We start from the raw sequence: 23178 nt of genomic DNA on the forward strand, positions 1-23178 counted from the left end.
CGTAGTGGCTGTATCAATTTACATTCCCACCAGTAGTGCAAGAGGGTTCCCTTTTCACCACACCCTTTCCAGCATTTATTGTTTCTAGATTTTTTGATAATGGCCATTCTGACTGGTGTGAGGTGATACCTCATTGTAGTTTTGATTTGCATTTCTCAAACAATTAGTGATGGTGAGCATCTTTCCACGTGTCTCTTGGCCATCTGTATGTCTTCCTTGGTAAAATGTCTATTTAGGTCTTCGGCCCATTTTTTAATTGGATTGTTTTTTTGATATTGAGCTCCATGAGCAGTTTGTATATTTTGGAGATGAATCCTTTGTCTGTTTCATTTGCAAATGTTTTCCCCATTCAGAGAATTGTCTTGTTTATGGTTTCCTTTGCTGTGCAAAAGCTTTTAAGTTTAATTATATCCTGTTTGTTTATTTTTGTTTTTATTTCTGTTACTCTAGGAGGTGGCTCAAAATAGATCTTGCTGTGGTTTATGTCAAAGTGTGTTTTTCCTTTGTTTTCCTCTAAGAGTTTTATACTGTCTGGTCTTACATTTAGGTCTTTGATACATTTAGAGTTTACTTTTGTGTATGGTGTTAGGTAGTGTTCTAATTTCATTCTTTTACATGTAGCTGTCCAGTTTTCCCAGCACCACTTATTGAAGAGGCTGTCTTTTCTCCATTGTATGTTCTTGCCTCATTTGTCATAAATTAGGTGCCCGTATGTGCATGGGTTTATCTCTGGGCATTCTCTCCTCTACCATTGATCTGTATTTCTGTTTTTGTGCCAGTACCATACTGTCTTGATTACTGTAGCTTTGTGGTATAGTTTGCAGTCAGCTCCATTTTTCTTTCTCAAGATTGCTTTGGCTATTCGGGGTCTTTTGTGTTTCCATACGAATTGTAAAATTTTTTGTTCTAATTCTGTGAAGAATGCCATTGGTAGTTTGATAGGGATTGCACTGAATCTATAGATTGCTTTGGGTAGTGTAGTCATTTTCACAATATTGATTCTTCCAATCCAAGAATATGGTATATTTCTCCATCTGTTTATGTCATCTTTGATATCTTTCATCAGTGTTTTATAGTTTTCTGAGTACAAGTTTTTTGCCTCCTTAGGCAGGTTTATTCCTAGGTATTTTATTCTTTTTGTTGCAGTTTGAGAGTTTCCTTAATTTCTCTTTCTGATTTTTCATTGTTGGTGTATAGGAATGCCAGAGATTTCTGTGCATTAATTTTGTATCCTGCAACCTTACCCAATTCATTGATTAGTTCTAGTAGTTTTCTAATGTCAGCTCTAGTATTTTCTATGTGTAGTGTCATGTTATCGGCAAATATTGACAGTTTTACTTATTTTTTTTTCCAATTTGTATTCCTTTTATTTCTTTTTCTTCTCTGATTGCTGTGGCTAGGACTTCCAAAGCTATGTTGAATGAGAGTGGTGAGAGTGGATATCCTTGTCTTGTTCCTGATCTTAGTGGAAATGCTTTCAGTTTTTCACCATTGATTATGATGCTTGCTGTGGGTTTGTCATATATGGCTTTTATTATGTTGAGGTAGGTTCCCTTTATGCCCATTTTCTGGAGAGTTTTTGTCATAAATGGGTGTTCAATTTTGTCAAAAGCTTTTTCTGCATCTATTGAGATGATCATATGGTTTTTATGCTTCAATTTGTTAATATGGTGTATCACATTGATTGATTTGCGTATATTGAAGAATCCTTGCATCCCTGGGATAAATCCCACTTGATCATGATGTACGATCCTTTTAATGTGTTGTTGCATCTGTTTGCTAGTATTTTGTTCAGGAGTTTTGCATCTATGTTCATCAGTGATATCGGTCTGTAAGTTTCTTTTTTTGTGATATGTTTGTCTGATTTTGGTATCAGGGTGATCGTGGCTTTGTAGAATGAATTTGGGAGCGTTTCTCCCTCTGCAATTTTTTGGAAGAATTTGAGAAGGATAAGTGTTAGTTCCTCTCTAAATGTTTGATGGAATTTGCCTGTGAAGTCATCTGATCCTGGACTTTTGTTTGTTGGAAGATTTTTAGTTAGAGTTTCAATTTCATTACTTGTGAGCTGTTTTATATTTTCTAATAATTCCTTGTTCAGTCTTGGAAAATTGTACCTTTCCAAGAATTTGTCCATTTCTTCATGGTTGTCCATTTCATTGGCATATAGTTGTTTGTAGTAGTCTTTTGTAATCCTTTGTATTTCTGCAGTTGTGATTTCTCCTATTTCATTTCAATTTTATTGATTTGTGTCCTCTCCCATTTTTTCTTGATGAGTCTGGGTAAGGGTTTATCAATTTTGTTTATCTTCTCAAAGAACCAGCTCTTAGTTTTATTGATCTTTGTTATTATTTTCTTCATTTCTATTTCATTTATTTCTGCTCTGATCTTTGATTTCTTTCCTTCCCCTGACTTTGGGTTTTCTTTGTTCTCCTTTGTCAAGTTGTTTTAAGTGTAGGGTTTGATTCTTTATTTGAGATTTTTCTTTTTTCTTGAGGTGAGATTGAATTTGTAAAAAATTCCTTCTTAGAACTGCTTTTGCTGTGTCCCATAGGTTCTTGGACATCGTGTTTTCATTGTCATTTGTTTCTCTGTATTTTTTAATTTCTTCTTTGATTTCTACAGTGATCTGTTGGTTATTTAGTAGTGCACTGTTTAGCCTCCATATATGTGTGTTTTTTACAGTTATTTTTCCTGTAATTGATATCTAATCTCATAGCATTGTGGTCAGAAAAGATGCTTGATACGACTTTAATTTTCTTTAATTTTTTGAGGCTTGATTTGTGACCCAAGATGTGATCTATCCTGGAGAATGTTCCATATGCACTCGAGAAGAAAGTGTATTCTGCCACTTTTGGGTGGAATGTTCTATAAATATCAATCAGATCTATCTGGTCTGTTGTGTCATTTAAAGCTTGTGTTTCCTTATTTATTTTCTGTTTGGATGATCTGTCCATTGTTGTATGAGGGGTGTTAAAATCCCCTACTATTAATGTGTTACTGTCAATTTCTCCTTTCATGGTTGTTAGCATTTGCCTTATGTATTGAGGTGCTCCTATGTTGGGTGCATAAACATTTATAATTGTTATATCTTCTTCTTGGATTCATCCTTTGATCATTATGTAGTGTCCCTCCTTATCTTTTGTAACAGTCTTTCTTTTAAAGTCTATTTTATCTGATATGAGTATTGCTACTCCAGCTTTCTTTTGATTTCCATTTGCATGGAATATCTTTTTCTGTCCATTCACTTTCAGTCTGTATGTGTCCCTAGGTCTGAAGTGGGTCTCTTGTAGGCAGCATATATATGGGTCTTGTTTTTGTATCCATTCAGCCAGTCTGTGTCTTTTGGTTGGGGCATTTAATCCATTTACCTTCAAGGTTATTATCAATATGAATGCTCCTATTACCATTTTCTTAATTGTTTTGTTTTTTGTTTTGTGTGTGTGGTATGCGGGCCTCCCACCGCTGCAGCCCCCACCCCCGCTGTGGAGCACAGGCTACCTGGACGTGCAGGCCCAGTGGCCATGGCCCACGGGCCCAGCTGCTCCACGGCACGTGGGACCCTCCCGGACTGGGGCACAAACCTGTGCCTCCCGCATCGGCAGGCAGACTCCCAACCACTGCACCACTAGGGAAGCCCTTGGGTTTGTGTTTGTGGGTCTTTTTCTTCTCTTGTGTTTCTTGCTTAGAGAAGTTTCTTTAGTATTTGTTGTAAAGCTGGTTTGGTGGTGCTGAATTTTCTTAGCTTTTGCTTGTCTGAAAAGCTTTTGACTTCCATTGAATCTGAATGAGATCCTTGCTGGGTAGAGTAATCTTGGTTGTAGGTTTTTCTCTTTCATCACTTTAAATATATCCTGCCCCTCCCTTCTGGCCTGCCGAGTTTCTGCTGAAAAATCAGCTGATAACCTTATGGGGATTCCTTTGTATGTTATTTTTTGTTTTTCCCTTGCTGCCTTAATATTTTTTCTTTGAATTTAATTTTTGTTAGTTTGATGAATATGTGTCTTGGTGTGTTTTTCCTAGGGTTTATCCTGTATGGGACTCTCTGTGCTTCCTGGATTTGGGTGACTATTTCCTTTCTCATGTTAGGGAAGTTTTCCACTACAATCTTTTCAAATATTTTCTCAGACCCTTTTTTTTCTGTGCTTCTTCTGGGACCCCTATAATTCAAATGTTGGTGCATTTAATGTTGTCCCAGAGGTCTCTGAGACTGTCATCAGTTATTTTCATTCTTTTTTCTTTATTCTGTTCCTCAGCAGTTATTTCCACCATTTTGGCTTCCAGCTCACTTATTCATTCTTTTGCCTCAGTTATTCTGTTATTTATTCCTTCTTGTGTATTTTTCATTTCAGTTATTGTGTTGTTTATCTCTGTTTGTTCTTTAGTTCTTCTATATCTCTGTTAAACATTTCTTGTGTTTTCTCAATTCGTGTCTCCATTCTATTTCCGAGCTTCTGGATCATCTTTACTGTCATTACTCTGAATTCTTTTTCAGGTAGATTGCTTATTTCCTCTTCATTTATTTGGGCTTGTAGGTGTTTACCTTGCTCCTTCATCTGTGACATACTGTTTTGCCATCTCTCTCTCTCTCTCTTTTTTTTAATGAGTGGGATTATGTTCCTGTCTTACTGGTTTTTTGGCCTGAGGCTTCCAACACAGCAGTTTGTAGGCTATTGAGTAGAGCTGGGTCTTGGTACTGAGATGAGGAACTCTGTGTGACCTCACTCCAATGAATATTCCCTGGTGTCTGAAGTTCTCTGTTAGTCCAGTGGTTTGGACTTGGAGCTCCCACTGCAGGAGCTTTGGCCTGACCCCGGGCTCATGAGCCAAGATCTCACAAGCTGCGTGGGGCGGCAAAAATAAAACACAAAATACAAAAAACAATAAGAAAGTAAAAAATAAAATTAGCCTAGAAAAATAACAGATATGTTAGAAAGAAGATAAAAATAAAAATATAGATGAATCAACAACTGGAAACTACATCAGTACCACAATAGTAACAAAAGAGGAGGAGGGAAAAGAAAAAGAAAAAAGGGAGAAAAGACCTTGGCTGTGGAGGGTGGAGCCTAAGCAGGGCAGGGTTTGGGTGGTGGGTGGGGCCAATGCTCAGGACCCACAGGGTTGGAAAAGGCCCTGGGGACTGTGGGGGATTGGGGCTTAGGCTCAAGGAACAGAAGGGCCCCGGATGTGGCCCCCACCCCTGGTCTCAGATGGTGGGGGACCTCACCTGGGAGACCAGTAGGCTTTCTGGGCTTGAGTGGGTGGGGCTAACACCCTCCTCTCCTCTCCTTGTCCTCCTGGAAGGCCCCTCCCGCCTGCCTCTCCTTATATTCTGGACCTCCCTCCTATGTCCCCAAGGACCCTCACAGCCTGGAGGGGGGTTTGGAGGGCAGGGGATTGGCCTGGGAGCTCATCAGGCTCCCTGGGTCCGAGTAGGAAGGGCAAATGCCCTCCGCTCCTGTTCTGCTCCTCCCGGAGGGCCCCTTCCACCTGCCTCTCCTGATCTCCCCGGCCTCAGGGGTGCCGTTCCTTTCTGGCCTCCACTTCTCCTTCCCCCTCAGTCCCGCTATGTCCTTCCGGTTCACTTTGGGGTTCATCCCATCTCCTTGGGTGTTGGAGTCCCCCACCAGCGGCTGGCAGGTGCCCTAGTTGTGGGGAGATGCCAACTCTGTGTCTTCCCACACCGCCATCTTCCCATTTTTATTCTTCTATATGTGGACATCCAGTTTTCCCAACACCACTTCTGGAAAAGACTGTCATTTCCTCATTGAATGGTCTTGGCATCTCTGTCAAAAATTATTTCACAATATGCGTGAGGGTGTATTTCTGGGCTCTCTATTCCTTTCCATTTGTCTATATGTCTGTCTTTATGCCAGTACCACAGTGTTTTGATTATGGTAACTTTGTAATATGTTTGGAAATCAGGCCTCCAACTTTGTTGTTGTTTTTCAAGATTATTTTGGCTATTCAAGGTCCTGTGAGATTCCATATGAATTTTAGGATGGCATTTCTAATTCTGTACAAAATGTCCTTGGGATTTAGACAGTGATTATATTGAATCTGTAGGTTGATTTGGGTGCTGTTGACATCTTAACACTATTGTCTTCCAACCCATATACATGGGATGTGCTTTATTTATATACATCTTTAATTCCTTTCAGTAATGTTTTGTCATTTTCATTGTACAAGTCTTCACCTCCTTGGTTAATTCCTAAGTATTTTATTCTTTTTGATGCTGTTGTAAATGGAATTGTGTTTTTTTGTTTTTTTTTTTTTTGCGGTACGCGGGGCTCTCACTGTTGTGGCCTCTCCCATTGTGGAGCACAGGCTCCGGACGCGCAGGCTCAGCGGCCATGGCTCAAGGGACCAGCCGCTCCGCGGCATGTGGGATCTTCCCTGACCGGGGCACGAACCCGTGTCCCCTGCATCGGCAGGCGGACTCTCAACCACTGCGCCACCAGGGAAGCCCGGAATTGTGTTTTTTATTTCCTCTTTGGATAGTTAGTGTTTAGAAATGAAACTGATTTCTGTGTATTGACTTTGTATCCTGCTACTTTGCTGAATTCATTTATCAGTTTTAACAGGTTTTTGGTAGAATCTTTAGGATTTTATGCATATAAGATCATATTGTTTGTAAACAGAGATAATTTTCTTTCTTTCCAGTTTAAAGGCCTTTTATTTTTTTCTTTCCCTAATTTCTCTGACTAGAGCTTCTTGTACTTGGTTGAATACAAGTGGTGAAAGTGGGCATACTTGCCTTGTTCCTCATCTTAAAGAAATGCTTTCAGTTTTCATCATTGAGTGTGACATTTGCTGGGGGTTTTCTAGATATGGCTTGTACTATGTTAAGGTAGTTTCCTTTGAAAGTCTTTGTCTAGTAACTGATGCATGTGTTTCTTCAGAGATGGCTTCTGGAGATTTATTTTCTTTCTTTAAATGAGTATTTCCTCGTTTCTTTGTATGCCTTGTGATCACTGAAAATTTGGCATTTGAAAAAATAGTTGCATCTCCAATATTTGCAGACCAAAATGCAAGACCTTTACTAATTTATGGGCCCTTGAGGTTCTTTTCTTTTTTGAGTTTAGAGAAACGTTGTGTTTAATGGTAAAGCTTAGCACACTCCAGCAGCAGGCATGGCCTGGAGTCCAAGCAGCAGGGGTGGGTAGGAGACCTCCATGGAGCCTCACATGGCGAAATTGATGAGGAAGACGACCATCAGATAGAAGAGCCACATAGCCTCAGATAGGGCAAAGCCCAGGATGGCATAGGAGAAGAGCTGCTGCTTCAGAGACGGGTTCTTGGCATAGCCAGTGATCAAGCTGCCAAACGCTCTTCCAGTACCGGCCCCTGAACCAAGCACACCAACTGTGGTGGCCCCAGCGCCAATAAACCTGGCCGCTGTGTCAGTGTCCTGGGAGACCACACTGGTCTGGAACTCCCGCCCGGCCACCTGAAGTGGGACACTGCTGTAGGAAGGCTGTTCAGATGGGATCTCCGGCCTCCTCAGGAAGGAGGCAGACGCAGGCCTGATCAGGCCCCTGGTACAAGAGTGGATCAGAGCAGGAGGAATGAGTAGTGCCCTGCTGGTCTGCTTTTTTTCTGTCTCCCGGCTTTAGCTGTAGGACTCTGGGCCCTTGAGTTTTGTGGTCATCCCTGGGTAGAGGCTGAAGATATTATCAGATGTTTTCTATGCATGTGTTCTGTCTGGGCTTGTGTGTGTGCTTTTTAAAACTTTCTTCTATTTACACAGCTGATTTCACATGTCTTAATTTTGCAAAGAGCCTCACTCCAACTTCTTCTCAGAGCCTTAGATGCTCTGTTTATTTTTCTATTATTTTTGAGAAATTTTATTACTTGTAATGCCTTTCCCCCAAGCACTTGCATGTGTGCAGTTCCTTTGTGGTTGTCACATATCATGGCGCCCACTACTGTCTTCTGTGGCCTCTGCCAGTCTGAAATCCAGATTATGCCGCCTTTCCCTTTTTGAGCTCCAAGTCAGGTGAGGTAGAAGCCAGTCTCTGGGTCAGTCTACAGATCAAAATGTTGCAAACAAGTTATTCTCTGCTCCTTCTGTCCTGAGGAATGGAACTGGGAATGAGGCCACTTCATTCTGATCACACTGTGCTATCCTGGGTGGGATAAGGGTGAGTAGAAACGCTGTGAAATTTCCTACCATTCTGAATGTGATTTTTTTCTTGATGGGGCATTTGCTTGGTTGCTGTAGATCTTTGACTGGTTTCCAGAGCTCCTGTAAAGTTATTTTAGTCCGTCTGTAGTGTGTTGTTGAATGTTCCCCCTCAGGAAAAATGGCCTGGAGCTTCACCATCCACCATCACTCCTGGTGAAGAGGTTTTAGATACAACACAAAAAGCAGTCCATGGAAGAAAAAATTGATAAGTTAGACCTTCTTAAAATTAAAAACTTCTTCTCTGAGAAAGACACTGTTAAGAGAATTGAGAGACAAGCCACAGCTCCGGAGAAAATACTTATAAAACACATATCTGATAAAGGACAGGTATCCAAATTATATAAAGAATTCTTAACAATAAGAAAACAAACAACCCAGTTTCAAAATGGGCAAAATATCTGCTCCGACACCTCAGCAAAGAATATGTCAAAGAATCACAAGAAAAGATGTTCAGTATCATTTGTCATTAGGGAATTGCAAATTAAAACAACACTGAGATACTGCTAATGACTATTAGAATAGATAAAAGTCACAGAACTGACAATATCAATTGCTGGCAAGGGTGCAGAGGAGAAGGAACCCTTGTTCACTGCTGTGGGAATGCAAAATGGTGCAGGCAGTGTGGAGACAATTCGGCAACTTCTCGCCATGCAACCCGGCAAATTGTGCTCCTAGGTATTTACCCAAGTGACTTGAAAATCTATGTGCACAAAAATCTGTACATAAAGGTTTATAGCAGCTTTATTCCTAATCAACCCAAACTGGAAGCAATCAAGGTGTCCTTCGATAGGTGAAAGTATAAACAAACTTTGGTCTATCTAAACGATGGAACATTACTCAGAAATAAAAAGAAATGAGCCATCAGGCCATGAAAAGACATAGTTTAATCCTAAGTGCATGTTCCTAACCAAAAGAAACCAGTGTGAAAAGTCTACGTACTGTATTATTTGCATCATGCGACAGCCTGGAAAAGGCAAAACTATAGTTAAAAGATCAGTGGTTTGCAGGTGTTTGGGGGGAAGGTGGGAGGGTTGAATAAATGAAGCACAGAGGGTTTTTTTAGGGTGGTGAAAATATTCTGTATGATACTGTAATTGTGGATATGTGACACTATACATTTGTCAGAACCTATAGAACTTTGCAGCACAAAGAATGAACCTTACTGAAATAGATAGCTAGTGGGAAGCAGCTGCATAGCACAGGGAGATCAGTTTGGTGCTTTGTGACCACTTAGAGGGGTGGATAGGGAGGGTGGGAGGGAGACGTAAGAGGGATATGTAGAGCTGATTCACTTTGTTATACAGCAGCAACTAACACAACAGTGTAAAGCAATTATACTCCAATAAAGATGTTAAAAAAATATTAGGAGAAAAAAAGAACCTTACTACACAAAAATTAAAAAAAAATCATTTAGGAAGATCCCAGGATGGAATGAAAAATATGACAAAGCAATCTAGCTTATTACAGATGCATGAAACAACCTCATTGAAGGGGATAGGGGAAAAGTTGCTGACCTAAATAACTTTGGAAATGAGTGTAGTTTGTACGACCAAAAGCAAAAGAAACTGCATATCAGCACTCTACTCTAGTTGATAAAGTTGTTTCCCATATGAGTTCAGGTTAGCAATTCTGATACTGTATACTGGAGTTGAATAATGGATAACAGATGGTGGGGTCCAGTTTTCTTATTGTTGGAGTGGGAGTTTACACATACACAAAGGGAGGAAGCTACGATGTTCCATATCATAATTAATTAGAGACATTAGTATGACTCATGTTTAGCTTAACATAGATAGTTAAATATAGAAATAATTATAGATATGTATATATACAGGAGTTAGTATGCACATGTATATATTCTTGCCTTGTCAGCTGACAGGGCCTAGAAGCAATGACCCTCTGGTAGCAACAAGCATACCTCGCACTCAGATCTTGGTTTCCAATGCCATTCTCCAATAAAAGGAACTGGGGTCCTTGGAGAAATCACTGATTAGGGCAGAAAATATATAAGATCAGACTGGAGACTATTGTAGTGCCAGAAAATAAGGAAGTGCTCAGACGACCCCTGCCAAAAAAACCCACGCTGATGGGAGTGTGCAACAGGGCACAGAACCAATGGCAAGAGTTCCCAGTGGCCAAAGCTGAAACATTTTTGCACAATAAAATAAAGTAATACTGGATTATAACCCAAAGCATAAAGTACAATTCCATGAGTATAACTGATACAAATAAATAATTGACTAAATAAATGAATAAATAAATAAATGGAAGAGAAGAGACGGAACTCCCAGGCAGAAGAATTCCAAATAATTTATGTAGATATTCCGTCCTCAAGGAGGTAGAGCACAACTCCCACTTCTTAAGTCTGAGCTGTAGATGGTGACTTCATTCCAAAGACTGCAGCATGAAAACGAGGAATAAAAGAGTACAGATGGTTCCTGACATACAACGGTTTGACTTACGATTTTTCTACTTTATGATGGTGCAAAAATGATACATATTCAGTAGAAACTGTACTTTGAATTTTGATTTTTTCCTGGCTAGCAGTATTTGGTACAATACTCCTTCATGATGCTGGGCCGTGGCAGCGAGCCTCAGCTCCCAGTCAACTGTGTGATCACAAGGGTAAACAACAGACACACTTAGAATCATTCTGTGTCCAGACAACTACCCTGGTTTTCATTTTCAGTACAGTATTCAATAAATTACATATCTCATTCAACACTTTATTGTAAAATAGGCTTTGTGTTAGGTGATTGTGCCCAACTGTACGCTAATGTAAGTTTTCTGAGTGTGTTTAATATAGGTTAGGCTAAGCTACGATGTTCGGTAGGTGAGGTGCGTCAAATGTATTTTCGACATGATATTTTCAGCTTATGATCTGTTTATCAGGATGTTACCCCATCATAAGTCGAGGAAGATCTGTAGCTTTTATAGTGGAGGAACCTGACAGACACTGCCTCAACCAGGATGACGGTCAAGATCAACAGTGATAAGGGATGTTAATAGTATATACACTTCATATAACGTAATGAAAATGGCAGTATACCTCTGTAGTGTTCCTCCCAAGAACACATAATCCCAGTCTAATCATGAGAAAAACATCAGAAGAATCCAAATTGAGGGACATTCTATAAAATGCCTGACCAGTATTCACAAAATTGTCAAGGTCATAAAAAACAAGGAAAGTCAGGGAACGTGTCACAGCCAAGAGAAACCTAAGGACACGTGATGACTACATGTAATATGGAATCCTGGATGGCATCCTGGAACAGATAAAGGACGCTGGGTAAAATCTAAGGAAATAAGAATGAAATATGGACTTTAGTTAATGATAATAATGTCTCAATATTTGTTCCTTAATTATAACAATAATTATAATTACCATACTAATGTAAGATATAAATGATGTAAGATATAAATCCTGGGGTGTATGGCAGCTCTCAGTACTATCTTTGCAGTATCTGGAACAGGCACCATTTACTTATAATGTTTTTGGCCTCACCTCATTTGTTTTTCCCCGCCTCCTCTGGGATAGGACGGTCCTGTATTCATGTTGGGCAACCAAGGCGAAGAGAGCAGCAGTGAGTGTGGCAAATGTTCACTGCAGAGCTGGGATTGAAATCCAGTCCAGACCAACTCCACAGTCCCTGTACCCACTGTATATTCCACTTCTCAATGCCCTTCAGCTGAAGACCACCAGGAGCATACTTGTACAATTTGAGCATATGCTTTGTTGATGAGGGAGAATACACTCCATCGTGAAACTTGTTGTGTCCCAGCAATAGTGTGTGAAAAAGAACCTATTACAGGACTTGACCTCTGAGTAGGTCATTGGAGGGTATCTCTATGATTTGGAGGTTTGCTGCAGATTCAGTGCTGTTAGAATGTTGTCAAATTAGGAATGAAAGTGGGGATCTTACTACCAACCTTACAGAAATAGAAAGGAATATAAGAGAATACTATGAATATCTGTATGTCAACAAATTAGGTAACCTAGATGAAATGGATAAATTCATAGAAACACATAAACTACCAAATTGACTCAAGAAGAAATAGACATTCTGAATAGACTTCTAACAAGTAAAGAGATTGAAGACTTCCAACAAAGAAAAGCCCTGGTCCAACTAGCTTCACTGATGATTCTACTAAATATTCAAAGAAAAACTAACACATTCTTTTTTAAAAAATTAATTTATCTTTATTGGAGTATAGTTGCTTTACAATGTTGTGTTTCTACTGTACAGCAAAGTGAATCAGCTATATGTATACATATATCCCTTCTTTTTTGGATTTCCTTTCCATTTAGGTCACCACAGAGCACTGAGTAGAGTTCCCTGTGCTATACAGTAGGTTCTCATTAGTAATCTATTTTATACATAGTATCAGTAGTGTATATATGTCAATCGCCATCTCCCAATTCATCCCACCCCACCCTTAGTTCTCTATGTCTGTGTCTCTATTTCAGCTTTGCAAATAATATCATCTATACCATTTTTTTAGATTACACCTATATGTGTTAGTATATGATATATTTTTTTAAAATATTTTATTGGAATAATTATTCAATTGTTAGCATGATATTCACGATAACATTATTCATAGGGTGATTCTTTCCACTTTAAGGAGATCTATTTTTATTTTATTTATTTATTTTTGGCTGTGTTGGGTCTTCGTTTCTGTGCGAGGGCTTTCTCTAGTTGTGGCAAGTGGGGGCCACTCTTCATCGCGGTGCGCGGGCCTCTCACTATCGCGGCCTCTCTTGTTGTGGAGCACAAGCTCCAGACGCGCAGGCTCAGTAGTTGTGGCTCACGGGCCTAGTTGCTCCACGGCATGTGGGATCTTCCCAGACCAGGGCTCGAACCCGTGTCCCCTGCATTGGCAGGCAGATTCTCAACCACTGCGCCACCAGGGAAGCCCAGTATATGATATTTGTCTTTCTCTTTCTGACTTACTTCACTCTGTATGACAGTCTCTAGGTCCTTCCACATCTCTACAAATGACCCAGTTTTGTTCCTTTTAATGGCTGAGTAATATTCCATTGTATATATGTACTGCATCTTCTTTATCCATTCCTCTGTTGATGGACATTTAGGTTGCTTCAATGTCCTGGCTATTGTAAATAGTGCTACAGTGAACACTGGGGTGCATGTGTCTTTTTTTTTTTTAAAGTTTTAATTTTTTAATTAAAAAATTATTTATTTTTGGCTGCATTGGGTCTTCGTTGCTGCACATGGGCTTTCTCTAGTTGCGGCGAGTGGGGGCTACTCTTCGTTGTGGTGCATGGGCTTCACATTGTGGTGGCTTCTCTTGCTGCGGAGCATGGGCTCTAGGTGCGTGGGCTTCGGTAGTTGTGGCACGTGGGCTCCGTAGTTGTGGCTCACGGTTGTAGAGCGCAAGCTCAGTAGTTGTGGCACACGGTCTTAGTTGCTCCACAGCATGTGGGATTTTCCCGGACCAGGGCTCGAACCTGTGTCCCCTGCATTGGCAGGTGGATCCTTAACCATTGTGCCACCAGGGAATTCCCGTGCATGTGTTGTTGTTGTTGTTTTTTGCGGTACGCGGGCCTCTCACTGTTGTGGCCTCTCCCGTTGCGGAGCACAGGCTCCTGACGCGCAGGCTCAGCGGCCATGGCTCACAGGCCTAGCTGCTCCACGGCATGTGGGATCCTCTCGGACCGGGGCATGAACCCGTGTCCCCGCATCGGCAGGCGGACTCCCAACCACTGTGCCACCGGTGAAGCCCCATGTGTCTTCTTGAATGAAGGTTTTCTCAGGGTATATGCCCAGCAGTGGGATTGCTTGGTCATATGGTAGTTCTATTTTTAGTTTTTAAAGGAACCTCCATACTCTTCTCCATAGTGGCTGTATCAATTTACATTCCCACCAACAGTGCAAGAGGGTTCCCTTTTCTCCACACCCTCTGCAGCATTTATTGTTTGTAGATTTTTTTTTTTTGATGATGGCCATTCTGACCGGTGTGAGGTGATACCTCATTGTAGTTTTGATTTACATTTCTCTAATAATTAGTGATGTTGAGCATCTTTTTGTGCCTCTTGGCCATCTGTATGTCTTCTTTGGAGAAATGTCTCTTTAGGTCTTCTGGCCATTTTATGATTGGGGTGTTTGTTTTTTTGATATTGAGCTGCATGAACTGTTTGTATATTTTGGAGATTAATCCTGTCAGTTGCTTCGTTTGCAAATATTTTCTCCCATTCTGAGGGTTGTCTTTTTGTCTTGTTTATGGTTTCCTTTGCTGTGCAAAAGCTTTTAGGTTTAATTAGCTCCCATTTGTTAAAAACTAACATTCTTTTAAAACTTTCAAAAAAGAGCAAAGAATACTTAACTCATTCTTTGAGACCACCATTACCCTGAAACCAAAGCCAAAGACATCACAAGAAAAGAAAACTATAGACCAATATCCCTTTTAATATTGGTGCAAAAATCCTCAAAACAAACAAAAAACATAGCAAACCAATCCAGCAGTGAGATATATTCCAGGGATGCAAGGTTGATTCAACATACAAAATCTATCAGTATAATACACCACATCAACAGAATAAAGAAAGAAATCCACATGATCATTTTAATAGATGAAAAGCATTTGACAAAAATCCAGCACCTTTCATGATAGAAACATTCAACAAACTATGAGTAGAAAGGAACTTCCTCTGACAAAGAATATCTATGAAAAATCCACAGTTCACATCATACTTAATGGTTTAAGACTGAAAGCTGGGACTTCCCTGGTGGTCCAGTGGGTAAGACTCCGCGCTCCCAATACAGGGGGCCCAGGTTTGATCCCGCCCCTGCATGCCACAATGAAGATCCCATGTGCCGCAACTAAGACCCGGCACAGCCTAAATAAATACTGAAAACTTTCCTCCTAATATCAGTATCAAGACAATGATGTATAGTCTTGCCACTTTTATTCTACATTGGACAGGACTTACTAGCCAGATAAATTAGGCAAGAAAAAGAAATGAAAGTTTCTGAATTGGAAACACTCACACACACACACACACACACACACACACACACAAATACAAATACACACACCTCTGAGAGATAATAAACCAGTTCAGCAAACTTGCAGGATACAGATTAACACACAAAACTTTGTTGTATTTCTACACAATGACAATGAACAAGCCAAAAAGGAAATGAAGAAAATATTGGGTTGGTCAAAAGGTTTGTTTGTTTTTTTCCGTAAGATGCCTGTAGTAGCACTTAGTTGTCTTTAACTTCATTCGAAACAATTTTGTTAGATTGTATGTGACAGCTGTCATATCAATGTGCATTTAAAACAAGACATCCAAATTGGTGAATTTTTGTGTAGCTATTTTAATATTGAAGATGGAAGAAAAACAACATTTTCAGCATATTATGCGTTATTATTTCAAGAAAGGTAAAAATGCAACTGAAACACAAAAAAAGATTTGTGCAGTGTATGGAGAAGGTGCTGTGACTGATTGAATGTGTCAAAAGTGGTTTGTGAAGTTTTGTGCTGGAGATTTCTCGCTGGATGATGCTCCAGTCGGGTAGACCAGTTGAAGTTGATAGCGGATCACATCGAGACATTAATTGAAAACAGTCAACATTATACCACGCGGGAGATAGCGGACATGCTCAAAATATCCAAATCAAGCAGTGAAAATCGTTTGCACCAGCTTGGTTATGTTAATCGCTTTGATGTTGGGTTCCACGTAAGTTAAGTGAAAGAAACCTTCTTGACCGTATTTCTACATGTGATTCTCTACTTAAATGTAATGAAAATATTCTGTTTTTGAAACAAATTGTGACGGGTGATGAAAAGTGGATACTGTATAATAATGTGGAACGGAAGAGATCGTGGGGCAAGTGAAATGAGCCACCAGCAACCACACCAAAGGCCGGTCTTCATCCAAAGAAAGTGATGTTGAGTATATGGTGAGGTTGGAAGGGACTCTATTATGAGCTCCTTCTGGAAAACCATCACTCCCATTAGACCAACTGAAAGCAGCACTCGATGAAAAGGGTCCAGAATTAGTCAGCAGAAAATGCATAATCTTCCATCAGGATAACGCAAGACCACATGTTTCTTTGATGACCAGGCAAAAACTGTTGCAGCTCGTCTGGGAAGTTTTGATCCTTCCGCCATATTCACCAGACATTGCACCTTTGTATTTCCATTTATTTCGGTCTTTACAGAATTCTCTTAATGGAAAAAATTTCAGTTCCCTGGAAGACTGTAAAAGGCACCTGGAACAGTTCTTTGCTCAAAAAGATAAAAAGTTTTGGGAAGATGGAATTATGAAGTTGCCTGAAAAATGGTAGAAGGTAGTAGAACAAAAGGGTGAATACGTTGTTCAATAACGTTCTTGGTGAAATGAAAAATATGTCTTTTATTTTTACTTAAAAACCGAAGGCACTTTTTGGCCCACCCAAAATTATCCTGTGCATATAACCCGAATGTGTCTGCAATTACTGTACCCAGTATAACTATCTGTGTTAATTATGACTTACAACAGTAATCAACTTGTCCTTTTTTCTTTAGACATGAGACTTCTAGACAGAAGTATAAAAACTGTCAAATATCTTATGAGTACTCATATTACTTTAAAATTTTGAGATGGCAAAAATATATTATCATCCAAAATCATTTGCATATTTTGTTACTCAACTGATATTTTAAGAAATAAGGGTAAATTAAAATTCTTTTTGTACTAGTTTTTTCTTTTCAAAAATTGTAACAAATATTTAAAGATTAATTTAGGTCTAAGGTTTTAAAGTTACAATCTGGACATTAAAATTTTGTTAACATATTGTCTTCATGAATTGTAGTAATGTAATATAAATACTATTTATAAAGGTATAAAATTTATAATATATTTATATTTTTATATACATTGTATTTAAATAAAATAATGGATATCTTTTAAAGCTATATATATAGCTTTTAAATTCAACCTTGGCCTAGTACAAAGCAAACTCTTGGGCTAACCAGTTTTTCACTAGAAATTGTTAGGCTGAATCCCGTCAAAGCTTCAGGTTTGGTTGGTGAGTATGTTGCCTCTCAAATACCTGCCCTAAGAGTTATCTAGAAAACCCAGGTAACAGCAGAAACCTGTTTGTATTTTTTTTCCCTTTTCCAGGTGTATGGTGTTTCTCAAGCCTGCAGATGAGGGTCCTGTGGGTGAAAGCAGGAAGGCGTTTGGGAGTTTCAGGTGATTCTTCCAAAGGAGCGAGTTTAGGATCTCTGAGATCATCTGACTGAGGTAAAGTCTGCCAACAAAATCTTTTAGTTTGTAAATGAGGGTTTATATGAAGCTCAGCTGTTCAGTGGCTTTGTCACCTTATGAACTGCTTTGGTGTACAAAGAAAATCCCAAGCCTTAAATTTATGTCTCGATTTTGCAACTGCACACAGGAGCCCCTGCTAGTGAGACTGTGCAAGGCCCAGGTCTGCCATGAGGCCGACGCGCGGGAGCTCTGAGTGGACAGGAAGCTGGTGTCCCAAGTCTCAGGCAGAGCATAGGCTGGGAAAGCGATGGGGCTGGCTCTGCTGAGCTTTGCTGCAAAGCAGAGAAAAGGTCAGACTTCAAACCTCTCTGTACGATGCTTCAACTAAACCACTCTGAGCTGGACAGGTGGATTTCTTCATCGTGTAATTGACCTCAAACAGAACATTTATGTTTGGCGTCTCTGGTTACCCAGCAAAGACTGGCTTTATAGATTGCAAAAAGGAGGATGAGTAAAGGCAGCTGGAGCAGGCAACACTTTCTGAGAGATTAAACCAAACTGCCCAGGAACTTGCCTGGTATCTGTATGGTCTCTACAGGCACCACTTGCAGAAGCTGTGGGAGTTTTGAAATTGATAAAGGGTCAACATGCTTCTTTTAAGATGTGTGAACTTTTTTCTATCAAGGGCACTTTTTTTTTTAATATAAATTTATTTATTTTTGGCTGCGTTGGGTCTTTGTTGCTGTGTGCAGGCTTTCTCTAGTTGCGGCGAGCGGGGGCTACTCTTTGTTGCAGTGCGTGGGCTTCTCATTGCGGTGGCTTCTCTTGTTGTGGAGCACGGGCTCTAGGCGCGTGGGCTTCAGTAGTTGTGGCACGTGGGCTCAGTAGTTGTGGCTCACGGGCTCTAGAGCGCAGGCTCAGTAGTTGTGGCGCACGGGCTTAGCTGCTCCGTGGCATGTGGGATCTTCCTGGACTAGGGCTTGAACCCGTGTCCCCTGCATTGGCAGGTGGATTCTTAACCAGTGCGCCACCAGGGAAATCCCTATCAAGGGCCTTTAGGGAATACTATGGAAATAATCAGAATTTAATTAGACCACAGTGCTTCTAGCCATGGTAAGTCCAACTCCACAGGATAAGGCAATGACAGAATGATTTACTTTGGTGTGAGAGAATCTAAATACATGCATCTTGTGTGTAAAAAAAAAAAAAAAAAAGACACAACAATTCAAGGCTTTTGAAAAAAGCATCATTTATTTCAAAGTACAACACAAAGTTGTATTTTTAAGAAATACACATTCAATCTTGTATCTCAAGACTTGGCTATGTGCATTTCAGTTTATCTTTAAAATAAATTCAGGTATACAAATGTTACATACCTCAAGTACAAACAGCACAGAAAATGTGTATGGTCTCAACCGAATGTTTTTACATTCATTCACTGTTCTTAAAGTTGACTTACATTTCTGTAATCTGCTTTTAAACCGAGACAGCCTTATTTTAAAAAAATACTCTATTTTTCAGCACAAAGTCCTCATACGTTTTTAAAATTAGATCTTGGCGCATAATATTGTGAAATTATTAAAAACCAAACTTGGTAATTTAATAAAATTGTCACATGCCAGGACTTCTGAATCAACTCAAGTTATTTCCTTAGCTGTAATGTCAAATTTGTGTTCATACAGATAAATAAAGAATGGAAGAAGACAAGTGGTGGAAACTTGATAACAGTTAAGGTTTTCAGATGTACAGGTCTTATTAGAGTTTGTGGCTGAGTCCAGACTTTTCTCTAAAAGCACAACAGCAAATCTCATATTATCATAATTGCAAGAAAGATCTGAAAGAAGCGAGTGGTACAAGACTGCCCTGCTTGAGTCTGTTTTGCAAAGATGAGGGTGGGGATTGGGAAGCTCTAGCGGTAAGAAAGAGCCTTAAAAAGATGTCTCGAAAATGGGCACATCATGATGTAGACGAGGGGCCCCCACTTTTTTCGTTTTCTTTTTGCCTAATTTCAATTCTCATGAGGGAAGTGCGAATTGGACCAGGGGTCGGAGCTCCTCCTTCCGATGGTGGGGCTCCATATCCGCCACGGGTTGTAGGTCTGGCCCAGGTCGTCGGCGGGGCTGGCGGCGGAGGGTGTGTGAGGAGCAGAGGGGCTTTCGGGGCCCATGAGGCCGATGCTCGGCAGCGCGTTGGCAGGGCTGGTGAAGGGGAGGGTGCTGTGCAGGCTGCTGGACCAGATGGAGCTGCTGAACGGAGTGGAGGACCACAGGCTGCTGGTGTTGCCGAGGATCTGCTGACGAAACACAACACAACGGGGAGCGTCAGGCTCAAGGGAGGCAGGCAGGTGGTAAAGCGGCGATGGTTATGCTAAGGACGGGCTAGACCGCACGGTTCTTTCACTTTAGTTATCTTAAAACAAATGTTTCAGAGTCTGGGCGCACGGTTCTGATGTTTTAAAGAAGGGGCGGCAAGCCACAGCCGGGGGGCCGAGCCCAGCCGCCCGCTTCTGCGGCCTCAGCGGTGTGCTCAGGAGCTGGCCCTGCCACCTGTGCACCCAGGGAGGAGCTGGACAGGCTGCACCAGAAATAACGGCCTGCAAAGTCTCAACAGGTACCGACCCCGTTTTTTTTCTTCTTAACATCTTTATTGGAGTATAATTGCTTTACAATGGTGTGTTAGTTTCTGCTGTATAACAAAGTGAATCAGCTATACGTATACGTATGTTCCCATATCTCTTCCCTCTTGCGTCTCCCTCCCTCCCACCCTCCCTATCCCACCCCTCCAGGCGGTCACAAAGCACCGAGCTGATCTCCCTGTGCTATGCGGCTGCTTCCCACTAGCCATCCATTTTACAGTTGGTAGTGTATATATGTCCCTGCTGCTCTCTCACTTCGTCCCAGCTTCCCCCTACCCCTCCCTGTGACTGTTCCCATTTTAAAGAATGGTTAAGATGACTGTAAAACTGAGGACAGAATGATTACAAGTGAAGACAAACTTTGGAATCTATGAAGCTAAAATATCTACCATTAAACCGTGCACATCTAATCAATTTAGTTTTCCTGAGGATGAAGAGGTCATCACGGTAGGGTCATATTTGTCTGTCACGATTTGTAAAAGCCGAAACCAGTGATCATTTTCCCTGGTAAGAGCACGATCTCTGCAGAACAACTTAGCTGAGAAGCAAAGAGATGCTCTAGACAAGCTCCAGCGAGACGCGGGCGCTGCTCGGGACCAGGCACGCGCCGAGCTCTGGCACCGTCTGACTCTGGAGGTGGTGGGACCTGAGACGGGCCACCCGCCACCCCGCGGTCTAATTCAGTCGGGAGAGGCTGAAGTGAGAGCATTCACCCGTCAACCCCCAGCTGCTCAGCTGTTCCTCCCGTAACTAACTGCTTGACCGTCACGGCTCCGAAGAGTGATGGTCACTTCGGCAGCAATGAAGACACGGCAGCAGAGGTGGTGAAGGCGCTAGCCCAGGCCTTCCGAGCTGCTGTTTGTCATTCGTATCTGTCAGCACCACCCAAGGGACAGCGACGGCAGTGATGACGTGTGAGCGGGCGGGGCCCGAGCCCAGTACTCACTGTGGCCGTGTGGGTCGGGGAACCGGAACTGGCTGGCCAAGAAGGGCTGGGCTCGGTCGCTGGAGAGTCCCAGAGGTATGAGGGGCCACTGCTCAGCTCGTTCCAGCTCCTCTGTGAGGCCTGATTGCACGATCGCGATAACCCGAGCTTGCTGAAAACTTCTGGAGGTGAGGAAGCAAAGGCAAGTCCGTGCTGGATCTGGCCGTGCTCCCCCGGGCAGGTGGGGCGTCCCCTCAGGGGTCCGCATCCCACCCCCTCCATCAGCTCCCACCACATTCGGGGAAAACAGGGTGCGGGGTGCTGTTCTCCAGACCCCAGCACGCCATCTGAATACCTCACCCACACCTATCACTGGACGGTCAAGTGCAAACATCACGATCACAGCTAATGTGAAATTCACACAGTTGCCCCTAATTCTGGACAGCAAGAAAAATAAAGAGCCCCAGCGTGGCCAGGAGTCACATCTCAGACGCAGAATCCTTTCTTGCAGCTCTTAAGTCAGTTCTGCGCAACACGAGCCAGCTGGGACGCGGAGAGCATCGAGCAGACCACCGCACCTACGGGCTGGGGTGCCGAGCGGACAGAGGACCCTTCTGAGGGCCTCTCGCTGGGCCTCCTCACACCGGGGCAGCTGTGCCAGACCCCGTCCAGGAGAGCACAGACAGACCCACTTCCCTGAAGGCGGCCCATCTGCTGCCACCTGACTGCACTGATACAGGGAAACGCATCCTTTAAAAATGTCCACTAAGCGACCATCGTACTTTCCTCCACGCATGAAAGTGGACCTTATCCTCCCTCCGTCCTTGTCCACAGGCTCATTAGTCATGGGTCTAGTGTTAAACACTCACCACCAGTTAGGTTAAAAGAGTTTCCAAAGGCCGAGAACGAATTGAGGGGTGTGAAGTCAGGGCTGCTGGGGTTGCTGACGGGACTCCACAAACCCGAGCTGAACGTTATAAGAGGAAAATGCAACACACAAAAATGTGATGGTTAGTGGAGACAGATCCGTCACGCACGGCTTCACACACAGGAGGCGCTGCTTCAGCTGGGGGCTCGCGTATTACAGGCAGAAGTGGGGACTGGAAACACCTTCCATAACACAAAGGAGGGAGGCACGGAGGAGTTCAGAGCCCAGGCTACCCTGTCATGAGCTGACGGCCTGGCTCAGCGGAAGTGTCATGCAGAGAAAAGAGGCGTTTCTTGTTTCCCTTTTGGTAATGGAAGATTTATTAAAAAATTATTTCAAATCTAGGATTAATTTCCTTTTAGTGTCAAGCAGGTAAAACTGGGACTCTACTTACTGACAGTTATAATCTTATTGTCATCGTTATTTATCTGGGAAAATGAACCGAGGCAGTCGCTGCATGCCACCAGGCCACTGCGGTTGCTCTGGGTCAAAGAAATGGCCTGTCCAATAATTTATAATAAACTGCCTAGAATTTGTTCCGTGTCCTTCCTCTCGAGTGCGTTTTTGTTCTTCTACTTCTAATGATCGGATCACATCCTTTTCACAACAACCATGATAACGGAGAAGGATCAGAAGAGACTCAGAAGGCGGAACACCAGTCTGTCTCCCTCTCCGCTGGGCCGGAACATGTCGCGGCCCCTCCTCCCGTCAGGGAGCCAGGTGGGAGCACGCACTCGCACTCGGGGCTCTGCCCCACCCAACAGAGAGGCTCCTGACCGCCTCCGACAAACACCTGCTTGTCACCTAGGGGCAAACGCCTCGAAGCACACATACGATAGAAGATGCTAAACTGGCCGGGGAAACCCTGCTGCCCTGCCCTGGTAAGAAGGGCCAGACGTACCTGTCTGAGCCATCGCTGTCAACGGGAGTGTGTGACACGCCAAGGCTGCTGGAAAAGTCTGTTTTGCTTGAAGAAACCTTAGCAAAGCCGTTCCCACCTGTAACAATGGGCTCCGAGTGAATCAAAGCAGCCAGGTACCTCCAGGCCGCAGGTACCTCCACCAGGCCCGAGGCCCAGCGGTGCCCGGTCTCCCAGTGCCAAGCCGCTCACCTGGGCTCTTGTCGTACCCGGCCGTGACTGCAGCAAACGTGGGGTTGCCGTTCTGGCCCGGGAGCGAGGCTGCTTTTGTCAGTCTGTGTTTGCTTCCATTTGAATGCTTCGTTTTAGAGTCGCTTGACGGAAGAAGCAAGGATATAACAGCTCAGTCCTTGTGGGCAATGCCCC

General features: G+C 42.4%; 2 protein-coding genes across 5 annotated transcripts in view; both read right to left on the bottom strand.

The window, feature by feature from the left end:
* Window positions 1–7180: 7180 nt before the first annotated feature.
* Window positions 7181–11740, bottom strand: LOC309969421 (ATP synthase F(0) complex subunit C1, mitochondrial-like; the record flags this gene model as incomplete). The annotated part of the gene is made up of 2 exons (XM_082851235.1): window positions 7181–7607; window positions 11691–11740. The coding sequence occupies 2 exons, from the start codon at window positions 11738–11740 to the stop codon at window positions 7181–7183; spliced, it is 477 nt and encodes a 158-aa protein (XP_082707361.1).
* A 6659-nt stretch (window positions 11741–18399) lies between these two features.
* Window positions 18400–23178, bottom strand: part of TMEM131 (transmembrane protein 131) — a 193555-nt gene continuing 188776 nt past the window's right edge. For 3 of the 4 annotated variants that reach the window (XM_082851816.1, XM_082851815.1, XM_082851813.1), the window contains 5 exons: window positions 23005–23126; window positions 22795–22891; window positions 21835–21932; window positions 20987–21147; window positions 18400–19698 (listed from right to left, as the gene is read on the bottom strand). In XM_082851816.1, the coding sequence (XP_082707942.1) occupies window positions 19414–19698; window positions 20987–21147; window positions 21835–21932; window positions 22795–22891; window positions 23005–23126 (763 nt within the window). In that variant the 3' untranslated portion in view covers window positions 18400–19413. The remainder of the gene's footprint in view (window positions 19699–20986; window positions 21148–21834; window positions 21933–22794; window positions 22892–23004; window positions 23127–23178) is intronic. The other variant, XM_082851814.1, reaches the window with a different exon arrangement.

The sequence above is a fragment of the Leucopleurus acutus genome (genome assembly GCF_964270905.1).
Source record: "Leucopleurus acutus genome assembly, chromosome: 12".
NCBI lineage: Eukaryota > Metazoa > Chordata > Mammalia > Artiodactyla > Delphinidae > Leucopleurus > Leucopleurus acutus.